The 21387-nt window shown below is 45.9% G+C and overlaps 1 protein-coding gene and 1 long non-coding RNA gene across 2 annotated transcripts in view; one reads left to right on the forward strand and one right to left on the reverse strand.

Moving 5' to 3' along the window:
* Window positions 1–21387, reverse strand: part of ZNF462 (zinc finger protein 462) — a 136831-nt gene that overhangs the window by 76361 nt on the left and 39083 nt on the right. The window contains 7 exon segments of the mRNA XM_023753305.1: window positions 439–4776; window positions 4778–4831; window positions 4833–4931; window positions 4933–4956; window positions 4958–4999; window positions 5001–6049; window positions 6440–6689. Coding sequence (XP_023609073.1) covers window positions 439–4776; window positions 4778–4831; window positions 4833–4931; window positions 4933–4956; window positions 4958–4999; window positions 5001–6049; window positions 6440–6659 — 5826 coding nt within the window. The 5' untranslated portion in view covers window positions 6660–6689.
* LOC111825861 lies at window positions 5271–7251 on the forward strand. Its single transcript, XR_002829066.1, has 2 exons — window positions 5271–5369; window positions 6154–7251. It is a non-coding gene; the product is annotated as an uncharacterized LOC111825861 (long non-coding RNA).

A 21387-nucleotide genomic window follows, 5' to 3' on the forward strand; every position in this document is an offset into this window, starting at 1 on the left:
GTGAGCTTCTTGACACACACACACCATTCTACTCCGGGAGATGTTAGGTTCGTGTAGCCACACTGCAGACCGAGACACGGCTGAGAAGCGCTCATGAGACCAAGAGACAGCCCACGGCGGCCTCAGGAAAGGGAGCGAGCGTCGCCGTGGACCTAGGCCTCCGACAAGGCTGCTTGGCAGAGAGAGACACAGAGAAACCACCCCAACCCTCCCCTGGGGAGCCTCCGGAGGAGTGAGAGGGAGGGGCACAGGACCGTGGAGAAGAGTGAGCACAGAATGGGGATAATCAAGCTCGAAATGTTTAATTGACTTATTGCGCTCTCTGGCAAGCTAAGTCACTAGGAAGCCCGTGGCAGCTTGGCTGGCAACGAAGACGTGCGTGTGGGCACCAGTGCTGAGAGGCCTCCTGGGGGAAGGGAAATCAAAACATATCCTTACCCTCTCTTGTTTGAAATCTGCAAAAGCACCATCTGCATATTTCTGCTTGCTCAAAAGCTGTTTCCTCCTCTCCTGACGTTTGGCACGCTTCTGGAATTCCTCATTGTGAACGTTCAAGTGTGAGGTCAGCTCGGCGGTGCTCTGCAGTTTGCTATCGCAGTGCTTACACTGGTAGGCGGGGCCCTGCGGGCGGGGGCCGCTGCCCAGGATGACGAAGTCCCTCTTGAGGTCCCGGCTGTGGTGGTCGGTGTAATGCATGCACAGCAGCTCGGCCGTGCTGAAGGAGAGCTTGAAGCACTTGATGCAGCGGAACGGGAGCCACTCCATCTCCTGCGCCTCGCCTCCCTCCACCTCGGCTTTCTCCAAGCTGCCTCTCTCCTCCTCCTCCAGCAGCACCGGCTTCTCGGGCTCGTCGGCGTAGACGGCCGTGAAGTAGCCCCCCAGCTTGCTGGCGTGCTGCTTCTTGGGGAACACCCCCGGGTGGCGCTTCATGTAGTGGGACACGATGCCCTTCTTGCTGAAGGACTGGAAGGAGCACAGGGAGCACTTCTTCTTCTCCACCGCCCGCCGCAGCTCCTCGCTGAGCTGCGGCGAGTCGTCCTTGGGCGGGGACGGGATGATGACCTTGTTGGGCTTGTCGCTGATGGTCCTGGAGGCTGCCAGGCAGTGGGTGTAATAGGCATCGATGTCGTGGCGCTTCTGGTAGTGGGCCGCCAGCCCTTTGCGGATGGGGTTGGTGTAGGAGCACAGGGCGCACTTGAAGAGGTTGTTCTTGCCCTCGGGCTGGGCGCGGACGTTGTTGTGCTTGATGCGGTAGTGCCTGGCGATGCCCTTCCTCGTGGAGCAGAAGTACTTGCAGAGCTGGCACCGGAACACCGTGTGCGAGGCCAGGTGCGAGGTAGAGAAGTGAGCAGCGGGCACGGGCTCCTCCCCCACCTCCTCCTCGGTGATGGAGACTTGGGAGGGGCTCACTTCAGTGGTTATCTCGGGCTCGAGGGACACCGGCAGCTTCGGGGGCGACGGGGAGAAGACATCGAATTCAGGCTGGTTGTGGTACTTCTCGTAGTGGATCTTGAGCTTCTCCAGAGTGCCATGCGTGTAGGGGCAGAGTTTGCAGCGGTAGGCGCCGAACCCTTGCTTGAAGATCCGGCTCGTCTCCTCCACGTCGTTCTGGGCGATGTCGGCGGACTGCTCCACGTCGTGCACAAAGTCCTCGGCGGTCACCTTGATGGCCGGGTGTCGCTTCTGGTAGTGGGTCAGGACGCCGTGGATGCGGGTGTTGATGTAGGGGCAGTGCCGGCACTTGTAGACGGCGCCTGGGTTGATGTCGATGTCCTGGGCGAAGTCGGCGGCCTTCACCTTCATGCCGGGGTGCTTCTTCCCGTAATGGGTCAGGAGGCCGTGCAGGTTGTTATACTCGGACTGGCACACGGTGCACTGGTACGGGGTGGAGTTGATGGCGGGGTTGGCCGAGGAGAGCTGGAGGCTCTTCTCCGGGGAAAGCCGGGCATCCTCGGGGCATTCCACGTCCTGCTCGGGGAGGGGAGCGGGCAGACCGCTTTCACAATTCACGGGGCCCACTAACTCTTCGGACGAAGGGATGGGGTTCTCCACGGCATCTTTCTCCTTGATGATGTCCAGCAGCACCGACTCGTCACCATTCATGGCCCAGGGGTGGAACGCTTGGTAGTGATTGGTGATGTCCCAGATGGAGATGGCTTCGAAGACACAGTCGCGGCATCGGTAGGTTTTGGCTTCGGCTGGCATCATGAGGGAGGGAGGGGATGGGTCTGGCCCGGCCCAGAGTTTGGTCGCCATGTAGGTGTAGTCCACGTAATGCTCGGGGTGCCTCCTTTGGTAATGCAGGAGCAGGCCGTTGGGCTCCGTGTGGGAATAGATGCACCACTCGCAGTGGTAGCCAGCTTCTATGGAGCCATCGAGGAACGCCCAGCGCATGATGGACGTGACCGTGGCCTTCAGGGCGGGGTGGTCTTTCTTGGTATGCTTCCTCAGTGCATAGAAGTAGGGCGAGGTGTACGAGCACTGCCTACACTTGAGGGCTCGCAGTTTCGTTTTGTCCCGCTCCACGCCGGAGGGGGCAACCAGCATGCAACTGGCGGACTTCCTCTGGTTCCGGTCACAGAGGCTTCGGATGGTGGCCGTGTGCTGCCGGATCACGTCTGCGTTGGCCTTGAAGTCTCGGTGCTTCTTCTGGTAATGAATGAGTACCCCTTTGACCGTCCGGTTCCCGTAATCACAGTGCTGGCAAAAAAACATCTCGTTCTCCACAGGGGGGCCATCTCTCTCGGAGCTGCTCCGGCTCAGCGGCTGCATGGGGGCGGGCGGCCGGGGGGAGCCTTGGGGCCCCTCGGCCCCTCTCATCATGGCCGCTGTGGGAGGAGCCTGTCTGATATATTTGGCAGTGACCTTTATCTCTGGGTGTCTTTTCTGGTAGTGGACAAGCACTCCCACAACTGACCGATTGCTGTAGGAGCAGTGTTTGCAGTAGTAAAGCTCAGTACTGAGGTCTGGTGGCGGGGGTTGTGGGGGGGGTGGGGAACCCATGGTGGACATTTTGGGAGACATGGGAGCACCCACCTCAAATGATAACTGAGAAAGGGCCGCGCCCCTGTCCACAGACACCATTCGCATGGTTTTCTGGATCCTAAAGTAGGAAGCCTTTTCTTCGGGGTGTTTCTTCTGATAATGAACCAAGACAGAGTGCATGTTGGGGCTTGCGAACGAGCAAACGTCACAGTCGTACACGACCACGGTGTTCACGGAGGGGTCCTTCTGGTTTTCACATTCTGGAGGAAAGGTCTTGGGAGGGGTGCTTTTATTGAACGCCATGCCGCCACCGCGAGCCACGGGCGTGGATGTCGCCAGGTTCTTGGGCGCCGAATTCAGGATCTCCCGCAGCGTCTGGGACTCGGTGCTCAGCCCCTCCTGCTGCTCCACGACATAGCTGGAAAAGATCATGGCGTTGTTGATCTTCACCGTGGGGTGCATTCTTTGGTAGTGCGGCATCAGGCTCCTCACATTGGGGCTCGTGTAGGAACAGAACCGACACCGGTAGATCAGGTCCGAATGGTCAAAGTTGAGGACATTCATGGCTTCGGGGTGGTGCTCACCGTAGTGCTGCTGGAGATCTTCGAAGTTGGTGTAATCGATGTAGCACTCCAGGCACCTGTACACCGCGCTGTGGTCGTTGGGGTCCAAGATGTACCTGAAGCTGAATTTAATGTACGGGTGCATCCGCTGATAGTGGGTGCTGACACTCCGGGCAGATTTGTTGTTAAAGTCACAGTGTTTGCAATAGTAAAGCCTCCCAGAGTCACTAAAGTCTGTACTTTCGTTATTGTGCTCGGTCCCATACAGGGGAACCTGGGCGTTCAGCAGAGCGGTACCGGAGATTTGGTGATCTTTTAAGTTTGTCGAGGAGCCGTAATAATCCTCTTCGTCTTCCGAAAGCGTGAGCTCGATCTCCGCCCCGTTGGTGGCATTGTAATCGTGGCTGATGTTTCTGAAGTTGGGCTCCTTCTGGGGCACGCTGGCATCTGGCACCCACAGCTGCTGCGTTGCAAAGGGAGGGGGCACCTCCAGGACTGGCTCCGTTGGCTCTTCTTCCCGGTCCAACTCCACCTCGATCTCCACTTCATTGTCTTCCTCTTCCTCCTCATCATCCTCGACGTTGATCACGGCATCCTCCTGCTGTTTGCTCTGGTTGATTTTGCTCTGCAGGTTGCTCGCGATCTCGTCGATCCTCGTCCTCTTCTTCACGGGCGATAAGTCGAGAGGAAAGTCACTAGCGAGCTTCCGAGAGGCCTTAGCTACAAAATTGTTCTTGGAGGACAACCCAAGAATTGAGGTCTGGCTTTTCTTCACAGTGTTGCTGGAAGAGGGGTGGCTGTCTGTCTCACTTTCCAATGGGAGGCTGGAGGGCGGCCCCTCGAATTTTGGCAAGTTGTCGCAGAACGAGTGTTTGTGCTGCTGATGGACTCTTAGCCCTTTCAGAGTCGTGGTGGAGTAATTACACATGGTGCATTTGTAAGGGTGCAGGGGTGGGGCTTGCACGGGGGGCTGTGGCGGCTGCGTCGGCGGGGGCTGGGGCTGGGGTGGCAGCTGATGTGGCGGCGGCAGCTGTGGTGGCTGAGGCTGTGACGGAGGTGGTGGCGGTGGCAGTGGCGGCGGCGGTGGCGGCTGTTGCTGCAAGGAATCCAACATGACTCCTGACTTCCTGCCATTGATGCTTGGGCTCTCGTAAGACACGACCCCTTCATTCACTGAGGAACGGAATCCTTTCGCTCCTGGGGAATTCACAGCATCCCAATCTGACGTTGGTACCCGTGTGCCCTGTTTTGTGAGCCCCCCCAGTTTTAAACGAGCTCTTGCAAAGTAAACGGCCATTCGTCACATTTGTACACAGCCTGTCTTTCCGGGATAAGTGAAATGTTCTCTATGTGTCGGGAGATGCTCCGTCGATGCATGGTGAGGGAAAGGACAAAAGGGGCACTGGAACCCTGTTCATAAATCTCCTGAAGGGAATGCCCTTGGTTTCCAAATAATTTGTGGCCGTCGGAGCCCATCAGCTGCTCTGCAGACATGCCTGCTGTCTGGTGATCCATAGTGTTTAGGCCGTTCTCACTGTCTATCTCATTGAGCTCTTCCTCGGAGCTAGAGTCATTCAGCATGCTGTTCGTTTCCAGGTCGGCAGGAGAATTTGTCATGTCAGCCATTCCGTAACGGGATCTCTCTGCCAGGTTAACAAGGCCAGAATTGTGAGGTGACTTCGGCTTCATCGGAGGGTAGGACAGGGGCGAAAACTTGGAAGCTGAAGAAGAATTGGGTCTCATGATGGAGTTGCTGATGGAGCCCCTGTAGTTGGAGACGTTGGTGTTGGGCATCTCCCGGCTGGCAGCATTCATGGACAGGTAGGTGGAGTTGGAAGTGGGGCTGGGGTCGTTCTTCGGCAGGTCGGGGAGACTCGTCCCTTCCTGCTGTCTGAGGTTGGAGAGGACCTTGACCATGCTGCGGTGTTTCTTCATCATGTGGTCACACCACCGTTCTCGGCGCGGGGTCTGGTAGCTGCACCACTCACAGCAAAAGTTCCCTCGAGACTTGGTCAAAGGCTTGACCATGGATTCCAAGATGCTGCGCTCCACGACCTCTGCAGGCAGCTCCTTGCAGGGGTCCTGCAAGGACACAGGCGGGATCACGGGTTCTGGCATGGGGACAGGGGCAGGAGGGAGCGCGGCGATCTCCTTCAAACTGTTTTTGTGATACATTTTCTGGTGCTTCATTATTCTCGCCCTCCTTGGTGACTTGTATGTGCAAAACTGGCAAGAGAAGACCTTTCCAAACCCCTCGTGCATCATGATATTATAATTTAAGGATCCTGGAACGGGGGGTCCCGCCGAACTCCCTTCAGCTTGAGCCCCGTGGACCTTCCTAGTGTGTTCAATGAGGAGGTTTTTTGACCTGAAGTAGCGTACGCAGAACTTGCATTGAAAAAACTTGCTTGTTGGTTTGGGATTAGGGGCAATATGCTGACCGTGATATCCTGGACTGTGGCCATAGTAACCTCCGGTCCCCAATGCAGTTGCATTTTGACCTAAAGAGAAAACACAGGGTAAGTGGGACAAGAAAAGCAAAACAAGAGAGAATTAAGAAATTCAACCATGCAAGTCCACTTTTCTTTTCAATTATTCTTCATAGCCACGAAAGCACGAGTTTCACCAACTGCAGTCTCCATTCGAGAACTTTCAGAGAGACGACACCTTGTTTTCCAAATGGAAAGGAAACTAAGAGTCAGAAGGAAGCTGAGAGGACAATAACCTAGGAACTCAAGAACCGAAACATGATGCCCAAACCACAAAAAGGGCTCAAAAGAGCGAGAAACTCTGCAGAGCAGAAGCCCGTGTATCAAGAACCAAGGCCACTGGCTCAAAATACGTGAGAGCACTGAACTATATCAGACAGGCCGAGGTCAGTCTAGATTTACCTGATAAATCCTCTGCGATCCCAAATTCATCCTTTATAGACGAAAACTCCACCTCGGTCTGATTGCTGGCATTCATGGACCCGGATCGTGGCTCATGCGCGTTGTCTTCGGCAACATCAGTGGGCTGCAGAAACGCCGTGTGGACATCCTGAATGTGCGCCTTGAGATCCTCATAGGATGGGGCTCTGAAGTCACAGCCATCACACTGAAGCACCTCCATGACGGGGGTCTACCCTCTCACATCAGGGACCTGTGGCAGAAGGCACAACGAAACGTCTCAAGCAAGGCAGGGAATGCACAGCCCAAGTCGATGGGGCTGAAGTCATTACTGGAGAAAATTCTAGTATCGGCAGATTTCGCTTACTAAGCTCTACCAGTTGGAACACTGGCCAGAGGAAGGCCATCAGACATAACGGGGATGATGTCCTTGACTTCATAACTTCAAAGAAGGAAAGAAAAAAAACAACACCACCCAGATAAACTTTTATTGGCTTGATAGATCTTCAAATGCCATTTGTCAAGCAAACGTCCAGAGTTCTAGTACTTTCTGAATTTCTTGACCAAATTCAAATTTCTTGGTAAGTTAATTCTGATTGTGGTTCTGGCTTGGGCCCATTTTCTTTTGTGAAATAGAGGCTGTCCATACAGAGGAAAAGAAAAAACTTCAATCTCCATTTGCCGTTTTAGTATCATAACACTGATGTTTTACCACTACATTGTGAAACAGTATGGCATCTCAGAGTGGTGGTAAAGAGAGCTTTTATTGGACCTTTTATTATTTTAATCTTAATAATTTTAAGAAATAAAAATTTAAAAAATAATTTTATTATTTTAATTTAACATCTTAACTAATATTGGGATACACCTCTTTCCTCCCTTCCCCTAACACTTTAGTTGGCTTTTTTTTTAATGAGCTAAATGGTTATTTGCTTTTTACTACCCACCAATTATAACTTAACAGCTTCTCCAATCTAATTAGGTCATAAAATATTTCTCATGAGGTTCTCAAACAACCAACTTTAAGATGACAATCCAGTTTCTTGTTTAAAGTTTGCACCTTGGTACCTCAATTTCCATGAAGGCAACAGACAGAAATTCGCAGTCTTGAAGAGGGGCTTCCGAGTCACGACTTTTTAAAATCTTTTCCTATTTCTCTCCTTTACAAATGTGAAGTGTATCCTTCACACACACACACACACACACACACACACACACACACACACACACACACACACAGGCTGTGAACCTGATGTAGAATAATTTTAAAAACTTGCCCAGCTACCTTCATTCTGCTATTTAAAATGGGATAGAAATATATAGACAGCTTCCCACTAACTCAATGGAGAGTCCCATCATTAAGAAGTTAAAAATGTAGAAGGCACAGGCCTTCCTATCATAACATATATTCGGAGTGGAGACAACCAACTGTTATCTTAATGAGCGAGTGAGTTCATGGAGCTCACCCGCCGCAAACTCTACTGAGTCACTGCGATCTAGAACCAGATGTCCGAGAACAAACAAATCTCTCCACACTTTTATTGTGCAGCAACTTTCTCTACTTTCATTGGAGAAGATACCTTATGCCTGCGGGAGAACAAAGTCTAGGAGTATGTCTATGTAGTAGAAGCAGCCGATGCGGGAGGATTTTCCATGAAGGCATGCTCCTGCTGAGAGCCTACTAAAATAACTTCTGGCAAGTCCAGCTCTGGGCAGACAGGGGCTTGCAGAGTGAGGTGCAGATACGCACCTCCTCTTCTCTCCCCGGGCAATCTATCCTTTTTCAATAAACATCGAGCCAGAGTCTCTTCAGCTAACTAAGTCTCAATATTCCAGATACACAAGCTTTTAGGTCTAAGCACCAACCCAAATTGTGTGGAAGAGGGTTGCTATCAGCTCTGGATCGAATTACAGCAGCCACCCAGGCCCCACCCCACTTCTCTCGCACAGTCCATTAGACCTGAAAACAAATTTTTCCATGGTGCAGACGACTCCTGCATTTAGAACACTTCATAGGGAAGAAAGAAAAAAAAAAGAAAGCAGATCATCCAGTGTGCACTCCCCATCCCCCAAGCTTAGTCCTTTCATCTCAGCCAAACAAGCCACAGCTCTGCCGAATGTGTTTATCACACTTTCAAGAGATAGGAGCCCTGCGTCACTGGAGCCCTAAGACTGGCTGAGCTGCCCTCGTCCTGAGCTTCAGCGCAGCCATTTTAGCTCCGGGCACAACATGGATTCTCTGGGATTCGGCTGGGCTGACACTCGGCAATGAGCCTCCAAGAGCAGCCTGGGCTCCTCCTAGGCTCTTCTCCTCCCAACAAAGAACGAACTGTTTTCATTCCTTTCCCAAAAAAGCTGCACCTCTCTCCTCCTCACATGTCATGCACCAAGATTTCCGAAGGTTCCATTATCCCATGATTGATAGGCTGGTCCCTTGGTCCCAGCAGAGCACTGGCTACCACAGGACGACCCTGGACCAGACCCTACGCTCCAGCAGGATTGGGGGGCGGGGTGGGGGAACCTCCAGAATGCCTTGGCTTCTTGGGAGTCGTCCCTCCACACACGCAGAAGACATACCATCCGACGCTGCTTGCCAGATTCCAAAGTCTAATGACCTTTGTTAATCACCAGCCAGTCTGTCTGCATCAGCAGACCCTGCCAACAGACACACCCTTCCACACAAAGGCTGTAGCTATTCCTTTTAAAAGAGGTTCTCTGAAAGCTCCATTGTGTAGCCGGGAGGAAAACAAAATCTCTTCCCTTCGAAACTTCAAGCCTTTAGAAATAATGCAACAAAAGCCTTTCTGCTGTGTGTCTTTTGGGAAAGTTGGGAGCCCGGTTTGCGCAACATCAACACAAATGATGGTTCTGCACAAGGAAAGCAGGGCACCTTCGGCGTTCAGTCGTCCACCCAGAGATGAAATTCCTCTCTCTGTGCCGTCCACAAACACCTCGGGCTCTTCCGAAGCTGCTAAGGATTCTAACTTCACCGGATGCAAACGCAAACCAACAGTCTCCTTGTTCAGCTACAAAGGAGATTAAAGGGTTATGAGATCAGAAAAAAAAAAAAGCCACTGATTTGGAAAAAAGAAGAGATGATGAAAGTGATTTCCTAATGGGTTCTAGCTTTAATGTTGTTGCAGCCTCTACCTCAAAAATAGCTCAGAGCCTTGGAAGAGGTTAATCTCCAGGCTGCCGAGAGAACCAGCGTCGGGTACAGCTGAGTGGCCTTCAATTTGACGTCTGCACCAAGTACAGAAATGAGGATGTCGCCTCCTTTGAAAGCCATTTTGTCTTTGTGTACACATTTCTCCTGAAGACGCCGACAGAAGAAAACAGAAATTGCCAGCATGGCCCAAACAATCAAAGAAAACAGAAACTTGATGTGGTTGTGAGACTGAGGAGGTACCCATGTGCAAGAAGGCAGAGGAGGAGGAAAAGGGATGAGGGGAAGGGAGAGACAATGAAAACTGGACCCAAGGACGACCCATCCATCAACCAGAGGATGTTTTTGCAGCAGATGGTAATCCTCTGAGAAACCAACAACAAGGAGGAAAAAGATGAGAAATAAGTTTTATGAAATTGACTGCTCCAGCAACCCTAAAAGGCTAAACTAGACTGATCTGCTACAAAATTGGGGTTTAAAATCAAAAGCCTTGATCTCACATCTACTTACTTCATTTAAAAATACTGTCATAATGAGATTAGCAATGGTTTTTCCCCCCTCACTGACCAAATCAGCAAAATCAAAGGCAGAAGAAGCTTCTAAATTAACTAAAAAAAATGTTATTTCAAAAGATCATGAGATGAATCTACAAATCAAACAAGCACCCTTCCCACTCTCTGTCTCCTATTCCCCATACAGTAGTTCTATCGGGTGACTAGACTCTGAACACCACCCATGATGACACTGGCTAGATGACTATGGATTCATTCTCCAATAACCTCACACTCATGTGCTAGGTCCCCCTAACATGGAAGCCCTAGACCAGTGGTTTTCAATCTTCTGGCCTTTAAATACAGTTCCTCATATTGTGACCCAACCATAAAATTATTTTGGTTGCTACTTCATAATTGTAATGTTGCTACTGTTATGAATCGTAATGTAAATATCTGATATGCAGGCTGGTCTTAGGCAACCCCTGTGAAAGGGTCGTTCGACCGCCAAAAGGGTCGCGACCCACAGGTTGAGAACCGCTGCCCTAGACCAGTGGTCAGCAAACTCATCAGTCAACAGAGCCAAATATCAACAGTACAACGATTGAAATTTCTTTTGAGAGCCAAATTTTTTAAACTTAAACTATATAGGTAGGTACATTGTTATTAACTTAATTAGGGTACTCCTAAGGCTTAGGAAGAGCCACACTCAAGGGGCCAAAGAGCCGCATGTGGCTCCCGAGCCGCAGTTTGCCAACCATGGATTACTCATTACTCTCCAGTTCTTATTATCTATCAGCTGTTGATTCGTTCACAATTTACATTGATAGTTTCGCGAATTCAAAATGTGGGGTTTTGATGGGAAACCCCAAATCCAATGTTCCATATTTGAAAAACTCTTAAAGTCACATTTAAAGCAAACCCAAAGGTTTTGTTAAAGGTTTGGAATACACGCATGAGAATGGGGAAAGGGAAGTTATGGGAACAGGCCACTCTTTCTCCACCTTAAGAACACCAATGTGAATATGTACCGTCTGCTCACACACTATCTGTGCTCAGAACTCCTGGGATCCATCAGGCCTCCGTTGTCTTCCTGTGAAGGTGAAAGGAGACAATCCACAGCTCCATGGGGAGTCCTTCCAACTCACTGCACAGGAGTAACTGGAGATGGGGGAGGTGCCTTGACGGTTCACAGAGTTCTCGCCATCCACGCTTGCCCAGGTTGGGCACTGCTCTTTAAGTCTGCATGGCCCAGGAGCAGAAACCTGGTCTTCAAGTCAAAATCCCAACTGTCTCCAGGAGGGGCCCAGATTAAACACGCAGGCCTTGCCTGGATCTGACCAGTCCTCTGACTGTAGGACTGCAGACCAGAAATAAAGCTGCAAAGCACCCCCGCCACAGGGACTCAGCAGCAACTAATTATAACCTTCAGAGCCTTTGAAAAACAGAACCAGAAACACCATCAGGTGCTTTTCCTTTGTCCACTCCAGAAACCTAGTTTCACTTAAGACAGCGAGCTCCCCAGTTCTCCTGAATCACAATTCTAATCAAAGGCTTTAGTTTTAGCACCTGTTGCTTGTGCCTTTCTTACTTTCCTGTCCTACCAGTAGAAAACACAATTACCCAAGGACAGGTAGTAGAATACATACATTTTGGAGTAGCTCAGCTAGAAAAACAAAAATCAGGAGCTTAAAGATCTTTCTACAAATGTTTTTGCAGATCAGAAACTGTTGAAACGAGGAGGTCAAAGAGCTGTGGGTTGTGTGGGGAGGTTAATGTTTCTATTTGCAAGCCCCAGGACCATGGTTTGGGAGGAATTTTCATGCTTAGGGTGAAAAATGGGGGAGGGGTGAATCACTAATTAATCCACTTGTGAATGTTGGGTTGCTACTCTTAGCAACAAGGGGTGTTCTATATCAGTGGTCACCAACCGGTGGTCCTCGGACCACTTGGTGGCCCATAAGGTCCGAAAGGTTGGCGACTGCTGTTCTGTATCACTTATCATCATGGTCAAAGTGGAAGTCCTAATATTTTAAAATGCAAATATAGTATGTCTCTCTCTCTCTTTCATATAAAACATATATATGTAATTTTTAAAATTTAATTTGAACTCAGATATGAGCATGTGCCCTCCAAATTGATAGGAGATCTGTTGGCAAAATAAACCAACAAAGAACATCCAAAACAAGCTACCTCCATTGATCTCACAGCATTTGGTACGACTATAGATCCTAGCTCACCATGTGGTGTCTTCAAATGTCCTATCAAATGTTTATACTGTTTGCTACATGATCTAAGCAGTTCTGTGTACTCTTGGCAATCACCACACTAATGAAAGGTTTAACATATCAGGGAGGATAAATAATTAAGGAATTCAGAAGGGAGACACAGCTGTTCTTCAAAACCAAATTTTCAGAAGAGAAAGAATTAATTTGCAGCCACATATGTAACCCCCAATATGAGACTGAATTTACACAGTAGCAGAGAAATACCATGAGACCTTGAATCCTGCCAATGCGTGTGGCCTCTGTGCTGCGTGGTCGGCCTGGTCCATCTGTGGAACCTTGTACATTAAATGCAAAGTCTGAAGCAGGCAATCTGTGGATTAATAACCCAGTCACCTTCTGGCCAAGAAAGCTAGTCTTCAGGTTCTCTATTTTAGCTTTGTTCTCCTGCATACAGTTTTCAAGTATTACAGAGCATGCTGGGGTAATATTTCCTAACAGATACCTTTGAGATCATCATTGAAATGAGATGAGCACCTAGGGATGTAATCCAAGTGACTACAAAAATGCCAGGTATGTAAATAAGCAGTGATTCGGGCTGAGTGACCTGTTATGAAAGTGAGTGTCTAATACAGAAAGAGATAGTACATACCTTCTGGAGAATTCATGCATTCCTTTGCAATGATATAAGGCTAATGGAGGCCAACAAGCCAATAGGCAGCCTGCCAGTTCCCCTGTCCTTAGAAAAGGAAGCGTGTGATTTGAACGAGGAGATAAAAGAGGAGAGAAGGGACTGGAAAAGAAAGGGAGGAAGCAGGGTGGTATCTCAGTAGCTTCAGACTTCATCGTCTGTAAAGGGGGACCTTCAGTGCACTAGATAACTCTTAATTCTGAGACGTGTCCTGACAATATTCTCCTCGAGAAACAAAACGAATCCTTACACTAAAATTCTCAAAAGACAACCATGACGAAAGAGATCCCAGCTCATCTCATTCTTTCAAATGACGGAAAACCATTCTTGGTGTTGACTGAATTCTCTGAAACGGCCTGGTCCCATCAGGAAGTTCCCTGGAAACGGTGAGCCCATTCTTGCCCTAGCATTTAGAGCCAGAGAACACCGATTTCTCTCCTCCTGAGCCAACCCTCACCCAAACGGCAGAGACAGAAAATCACGGTGTTCCTTCATAGACTCTTCCGAACGCTGGCTGGGTTTCTACAGACACTTTTCACACTACAAGAACTCTCATTATAAAAATTGTAAAATTAAAGGGAAGTTGCAGATATGCTGCTGGGTCTTCATTACAGAACTGATTAAGACGCAGACTAAGCAGAAGCTGCGGGACAAGGCATTTTCCACACCATGAAAGACCAAGCGGTGCCCGGGGTCCCTCTTCCGTGGGTTTGAACGCTTGACTGACCTCAAGCCTTGGCCATAGCCGTTTCTGGCACAAAAGGTTGAAATTCTACGTTTTCAGTGAATGAATCCAGAAACCATTTTAACAATATACCTTATCTCAATTAGCATTCAGAGGGAGGGAAAAAGACCCCCAAATGATGTATGGTTGGCATGTGGACAGTATAAGGAAGTTTTGTTACAACTTCTTTTATTTGGGGAAAAGCCCACAGCTGTCCCAATCTCATTCCTCTGAGACTTGCTCACCACCTTCTAGGCTCTTGGTTTGCTCAGAAAATTCAGACAAGTCACTTCCTTTAGATGAGAACTGTCCCTCCCACTTCTGCCTATTATCAGTGGCACACAAGGCCCTGATCCAAGCAAGGCAATGACCTTTCCGATCTAAATTTTTATATCTGATAAAACTGAGTACACGAGCCTGGCACCTGGGTCTGTCTGTCCCTCTCCAAACCATGGCTCCTGATCTGATAAAGCCCTAAGCAGACGGGGATGGCTGGGATGGTGTAGGTCATGACCACATTCATAATTCTTCCTCCCCAAAAAGACAGTCATTTTCTTCCCCCCTCCTCTTGGCCTCCACCTTTAACAGAAGCCATTAGGCTATCCTCCCTCCTAATTAAACTAACCACTGGGCCCTTTCAGGTCCACTAATAAAATTTTACAATATAAACAGACAAGCAAACAAACACATCATGTGTTTATGGATAGGACCAGCACATACCCAAGAATTTGGATTTTTTTTTTAAGGTAGCTAAGAAATTTCTCCCCCTTCACAATTCCCATTCTACTTTTTCCGTGAGTTCAAGCCCACATTCCATGAATCCTTGATAAATATCACCTTTGCCCCACAAACTTAGGTTTTTCAGCTTATTCACTATCGGCCTGTTCTAAAAATAAGTGACAAGGCTACAGCAATGCCTACCTAGCAAGTAAAAGAATTTGTTCCCAGCAGGCGTGATGACGCTGCCTGCCATCTTCACCTGCAGCCAAGTCTCGTGGAGCCTTTCCTTGGATCATTTTGTTAAATGAAGAGATCAGATTATGATGTTCCACCTTTTGGTACAAAGGGTGTGTTTTAGAAGATTTCCTTCTCAGATTTTCGAAAGATCCCCCCGCCCCCCCGCCCCGCTCCTAATTCATTCCCTTATTATGATTATTCAGAGACAAATGCCCAGTTTTACATGGCTGACTCCTCATCGTTCTGGTTTGGGCTGAAAGGTTTTATCCAAGGGGTTTTTCCTGACAACTCCATCTAACATTAGACCACCCCCCCCCCATGGAATCCAGTCCCCTGTCCACAACCCTGACTGCACTCACTTTCTATCACCTTATGCTGTTTTACTTTCTTCACGGTTGACATGATACCTATTTGTTTTGTCTCCTCCCCTAGAACATCAGCACTCTGAGAGCCGGTCCATGCCTGTCTATGTACATTGGTATCTTTAGCACTGGGGACACTTCACACCAATGGGTACTCAGCAAATATGTTGAATGAATGAATGAATCAGTCAATCAAAGCTTCTGAATTATAGGAGTCCAATAGAACATAAAAAGATTTATAATGAGTTAAATTCTTCTACTAACCTTATGTTATCATTGAGCAGTCATCCCAACCAGTGGCAATTTTGTTGCCTCTCCAGCCCCCCACCCCACACCAGGGATATCTGGCAGTATCTGGAGACATTTTTGGTTCTCACAATTGATGGAGAGTGCTACTGGCATCTACTGGGTGGAGGCCAGGGATTCTACTAACTTCTACGATGTACAGGTCAGCCCCAACAACAAAGAGTGATCTGGTCCAAAATGTCACTACAGTGCCGAGGTTGGAAACCCTGTCACAAGCAGTCTCTGCATTTAACCTACCTGCCCTTACAAGCCTTTCATGGGGTCCTGGCTGGGCATCTCTGGACTAGAAAATCAGCACGTTCTTTCCTAATTTAAAGATTTTAGGATTCTAGGTTTCTAAATTATCTTAGTGGCCTTCATGTCATATGATATCACAAGCTTTTAGTTTTATTTTTCCGATTTGGGTCTTTTACTGAAAACTTTTCAAGAAGATTTTTTGAGCGATAAGGCCCTTGCACTGTTAATGATCGTGTGGGCTTTGTGGGTAAGGGGTCGATGTCATTACAAATGGTCAAATTCTACACTTGGCATGTGGCTTTCAACTACAATTTCTGTGAAAAACACGATGCATAATTTTTCCAGTTCAACGTGTAGAATTACCTTCTCTCCAATTGATGGGGCCCCAGGCTACTCAAAATCACTTTTGCTTCTTATATCCCCAGGGGCCAGCACAGGACTGGCCCTGATGAGATCTTGGTATGAATGAGTGTCTGCAGGCCTGCTTTCCAGGAGAAAATTAACCCAGGGTACCAACACGAACTAAACGTTCAGGAAGCTAAGCAATTCCAGAGAGCCTCTGTGGCCAGAAAAACAAAACAAAACTGAGGGCTATGTGACACTGCCCACACTGCACCTACTGAAGCTCAGGAAGCCACGTCACAATGATAAATGCGCTAACCATTGGGACACTAGGAATTCTAATTCTAAGTCCCCACTTGTCCTTGATATTTGAGTCAGTGGCCATCTTCCTTTTCCTGGTCATCATCCATGGGGAAGGTGCTCTGGTTGCCTCATCCCACTCTCGTATTTATAACTTTGCTAAGCTCCCCTGAACTGATGTGCCACTTGGAAATATCATCTGCAGCCACACTGGAAACTATTTGGTTGCCTTCCCTGCACAGAAACCTTTTAATTCTTGTCTGCAAGGATTCTGGGAAGGCTGAGGAACAATTCTCCCTTACACCTCCACATGCTTTACACATTTGCATGGAGGGAAGTATAACGAAGTTAGGCAGGAGTGGAGTTTCTCTCCTTTGCCTCCTTGAAAAGTACTGAAACAAATGTGACTGTGCTTTCCTTAAATCAAATAGAAGAATTCATTCTAAAAGCTAATTATCTATAGGCTCACAATGTCCATCAGAGAGGAGATATTAAAGAACACGTGATCCAACCTGATCCAATCTATTCGTTTTTCAGATCATGAAAGTGAGGTCTCAGGAAATATAACCTGCCCCAGGCTCCTGGAACACAAACTCTCTGAAGCCAGAAAAAAAAGGGGGGGGGGGAGGAGGGGAAACAACTTTTGAATTCTACAGTTTGAGAATGGAAAGTAGCAGTAAAGACACTCTATAAATGTTATTCAGTTCATTAGTAGCTATTCCCACTTAAAGCTCATGCCCATATATTCTCACTGAGACTAGTCTTTCTTCCCTGGGGAGGCAGATTCCAGAATAAGCCCCCGTGTCTCTTCTGCTCTGAATTCTCCACTCAGGACAGTCCCTGAAACCCTGCAAAACCCATCGTCTGCCACTTGACTGTTCAGAGATCTCCTTAGGCATGCAAGCAGTGTGCTCATACTTTGGAAAGACATTTGGAAGACTGAAAGTTGCTGACAAAGGTATACACAGAAGAACAAGAGCTATAACACTGAATTATCTTTCTTCAGAATCCAACCTCACGGAATCAGAGCAAGGTTATGTAGGAGCTTTATGTCTGCCAAATCTACCCCACGAGGAACATCGCCTTGTTTCTTATGGAAAATGTGCACTGCCAACAGAGTCACTGACGGGGCGGGCTGAATGAGCCTGAGGGGGCTCTGGAAATACAGGGTCAGTTCATTTACAACGGAAAGGAGAAGAGCAGTCAGTCCCTCAAATGCCTGGCAAGGAAGCCAGTCTTCTCGTGGCACAGCTAGCGAGCAGCTCAGACCAGTAATTCCAGAATATTGTCGATACCGGATTTCACCTCGAATTATATACTGTGTTCTGAAACCAACCACAGATGGAGTATTTTACCACATTTATGAATATATGTGTGTATGCGTGTGTGTGTGTGTGTATCCTTTAGTTATCTCTTTTTCCAGTAGATATCTATATCCGTTTGAATATAAAAAAGTAAAATGTATCAGAAATACTCTCCATAAGGGTCTCTCTTATAAAAGAAATCCTTATCATAGTGAAGAGAATGGTTTAAGAAGGTGCTGAGATCTGCATGTTTGGCCATGTTTTTCCTCCGTGTAGAAAGAATACTTTTACCTACAATTTGAAGGTCCATGGAATTCCCTTCCTTTAAGACAGCGGTTCTCAACCTGTGGGTCGCGACCCCTTTGGGGGTCGAACGACCCTTTCACACGGGTCCCTAAGGCCATCGGAAAACACATATATAATTACATATTGTTTTTGTGATTAATCACTATGCTTTAATTATGTTCAATTTGTAACAATGAAAATACATCCTGCATATCAGATATTTACATTACGATTCATAAGAGTAGCAAAATTACAGTTATGAAGTAGCAACGAAAATAATTTTATGGTTGGGGGTCACCACAACATGAGGAACTGTATTAAAGGGTCACGGCATTTGGAAGGTTGAGAACCACTGCTTTAAGACAATGTTTCTCAACTGTATCCTGCCCGGGAATTTAACCATGACTTTGTAGACTGCTGAAGGGGTTACAGAAGAAAGACAAACCATCAAGACCCCAAATCAGGTTCTGAAAGCAAAATTAAGCAGATCTTTAGGAGAACATTTAAAAGGTATCATCCTCATTGTTTAGGGGCCAAGAGAAAGTTCTGATAATTATGTCCCAATACAAAATAAATAAGTTAGGGGGGAAAATGAACTAAGGGAGGGAAAAGGGGTGACAGAAAGAAACAGGGCACAAAAAAGGCCAATGAATTGTCTATTTTGAAAGAATAGGGCACAGAAGCAAAGTATACACAACAATTAACAGAGGTACTAGAAAAGAATAGATCAAAGATGAGATGATAAGACATCAGAATGAGATGAAAGGGGAGCCGGCAGTTGAAGAAAGAAGCCAAGGACAAAAACGATACTGCAGAACCAATAAATATATTAACGTAATAAGAGGTAAAATCCACAAACCAGAAACAAAGTTGATGATGTGGAAAACAGTCTTCAAAAAAACTGACAAAATGCAAAGGAGAAGGACAAGTAGATGAAAGCAAGCAGAGAAGATGACAGATGAGAAGGTTTGAAAGTAGAGATCCAACATACAGATAAAAGGTATTCCAGAAGCAGACAGCAAAACAAAACAGAGCCAAACAAAATATGCTCAAATCCGTGTGACAGAAAATAACTTTGTTGAAATACAGGAATATCAGATATTCCAGGAAAAAGTTAGAGGATCATCAGAATCGAGACATATTAATGATAAACACGGAATTCTATAAAATCAAGATATTTAAAAATTAATCGATGACAGGGGAAAAGGGAAAAGGTCACGCAGCCTCTGACCTTTTCACAGTAACAGTCAGTGACAGAAAGCAGGGAAGTCTTGAGACAGAGAGAGCGAGAGATCGGAGTATTCAGTTCCCAGCTAAATTCACAGCCACGCATAAAAGTAATAATAACGCGTTTTCCATTAGTCAGGGAATGCAGCACTTATTAACTCTTCTTCAAAATCTACTCAGTGATGTAATATTATCCAACCAAGAGAAGATTCAGAATCAATCAAGATCTCAAGAACAGGAAATTTAGAGGCAAGCAGAGGATGTGAGCACCGAATCCACTTACACTTAGAACTAAGATCAAATAATTTATAATTGCAAAACAAAATTGTAATTCCTTAAATGTAATAAATACAAGAACAGTAAAGTATCTCGTATGATAATAACAATACATTATATAAAATTGGGAAAAACCCTCAAGCATAATAACAGAAATAAAGAGGTGGGGGGAGGGAAAGGTAGGATAAATCCAAGTGGGAGAATGGTCTCAACTTTCATAGCAGGACATAAATACTTGATGTTATTTTTTTCTGAAGTAAAAAAAAAATTTAAATCCCCTAATAGAGGTATTAGAGCGCATAAATTAAAGTTTAAAATTTAATTAGTAATGAAAATAAAACGGACTATATAGCTTTTAATTTTTTAATCAAAGAAAACAAAGACCGTATAGTAAAAGACAGAGGACAAAGGTAAATTGCACAGAAAGCTGCAGGTGAGTGCAAAAAATTAATTAGAAACAAGTATATCTATTTTATCAATAAATGTGAATTAGACAACTGCTACTGTGGAAAATATCCCCAGAGTAGATTAAAAAATAAACTCTAATTGCATTTGTCTACAAAAGACCCATACCAATGACACAAAGTTTAAAAGTAATAATATGATCAAAGATATATAAAAAAATAAGTAGGAATTATGACTAATATTATTCATGGTTAAAAATTCAAGATAAAAATGCTTGTAAGTTTATCCTTAACTTTTACAAAAAATCAGCAGAAAATATCCACAGATGTAAAGGAAAATAAATTATGATTTTAAAAGTTCAAAGATAAATGCTTAATAATGTAAAAATGTACAATCCACAATGAAGATTTATCATGTTATTATGCCCTCACGCCCCCCCCAACACCAAATAGGTAAAGAAAAAAAAATGGCAACAGATACAAGAAGGAACAAACAGAAGTACTTAATAGATTCAATAGAAGAAGACAACTAAGGATAGAATTAATAGAATTGACTTAAGAGACACATTTCAAATTCCATTTCCTGGAAATAGAAAACACATTTTCATTTCAAGCAACGGTGGGACATTTACAAAGGTTTTCAAATGCCCACGGAGGTTTACAAGAGTCTATAAAGCCAAAAGTAAGAGATAATAAATTACAAATAGAAAAAATAGTCCATCATTTCTACTTACTAGTCAACAAAACTTGGGGGGAAAAAGGAAACAAAACATTCCAAGCACTTGGAAAATTTTTAAGAATTTTCTCCTAAACAATTTATTGGGTAATGAAATAAAACTTCAACAGACTTTCAAAATGTTATGTACATAAAATGTGAAATTTGCTAAAAGCTTTACTTAGAGAAAATTTCATAGCTGTATAAGAATTATAAATCAAGAAATAATAGTAATAATTCTTAAAATCAAGAAAGAATATTACTAAATGAATTAAACATCTTAAGAAAAAGGAAAATAAAAAAGTGGAAGGATTTAATTAAAATAAAGTAGAAAATCAGAAGTCAAAAAATCAAAAAGCAATAAAATTAACCAAGTGACCACTTATTTTCTTTAAAAATATAATACCACATAGAATTAAACAAAAACCATTATCTAGCTTAGTAAGGAGTGGGGGGTGGGGGGGATGAGGAGAAAACACAAATATAGAAAATTAAGGCTAAAAGGTAGAAAATTAAGGATAAAGAGGTAGAAAATGTTCACCAATGTACAGGAAAATAAAGTATAACTTAAAAATGACTATGTACAACTCTAGGTAATATTTGCAAACCTAAATGTAATAGATGAACGCCTAGAAATCATCTAAAAAAATATCAACGTTCGATCTAAATCCGCTTTTCCTCCCGACTTCTCTTTGCCTCCCCTCAGATAGGTGCTCCTGCCGATTCACCAGTTTCATTTCTGCCAGTGGGCTGACGTTTACCTGTCTTCCACTCTTGTGTCAAGTTGAGAAGAGAAAGAGGTTCCCATCTTCTGCCTGCCTTTCCTTCCTCATTTCCCGAGTACCCGTCCTTTCCCCCCTCTTTTGCCACATGGAAGGCACGCTCCCACTCCCACTCCCCACAGCTGATTCCTCAGCTTGGGCTACGTTGATCCAATCC

The sequence above is a fragment of the Myotis lucifugus genome, unplaced genomic scaffold (genome assembly GCF_000147115.1).
Source record: "Myotis lucifugus unplaced genomic scaffold, Myoluc2.0 scaffold_43, whole genome shotgun sequence".
Taxonomy (NCBI): domain Eukaryota; kingdom Metazoa; phylum Chordata; class Mammalia; order Chiroptera; family Vespertilionidae; genus Myotis; species Myotis lucifugus.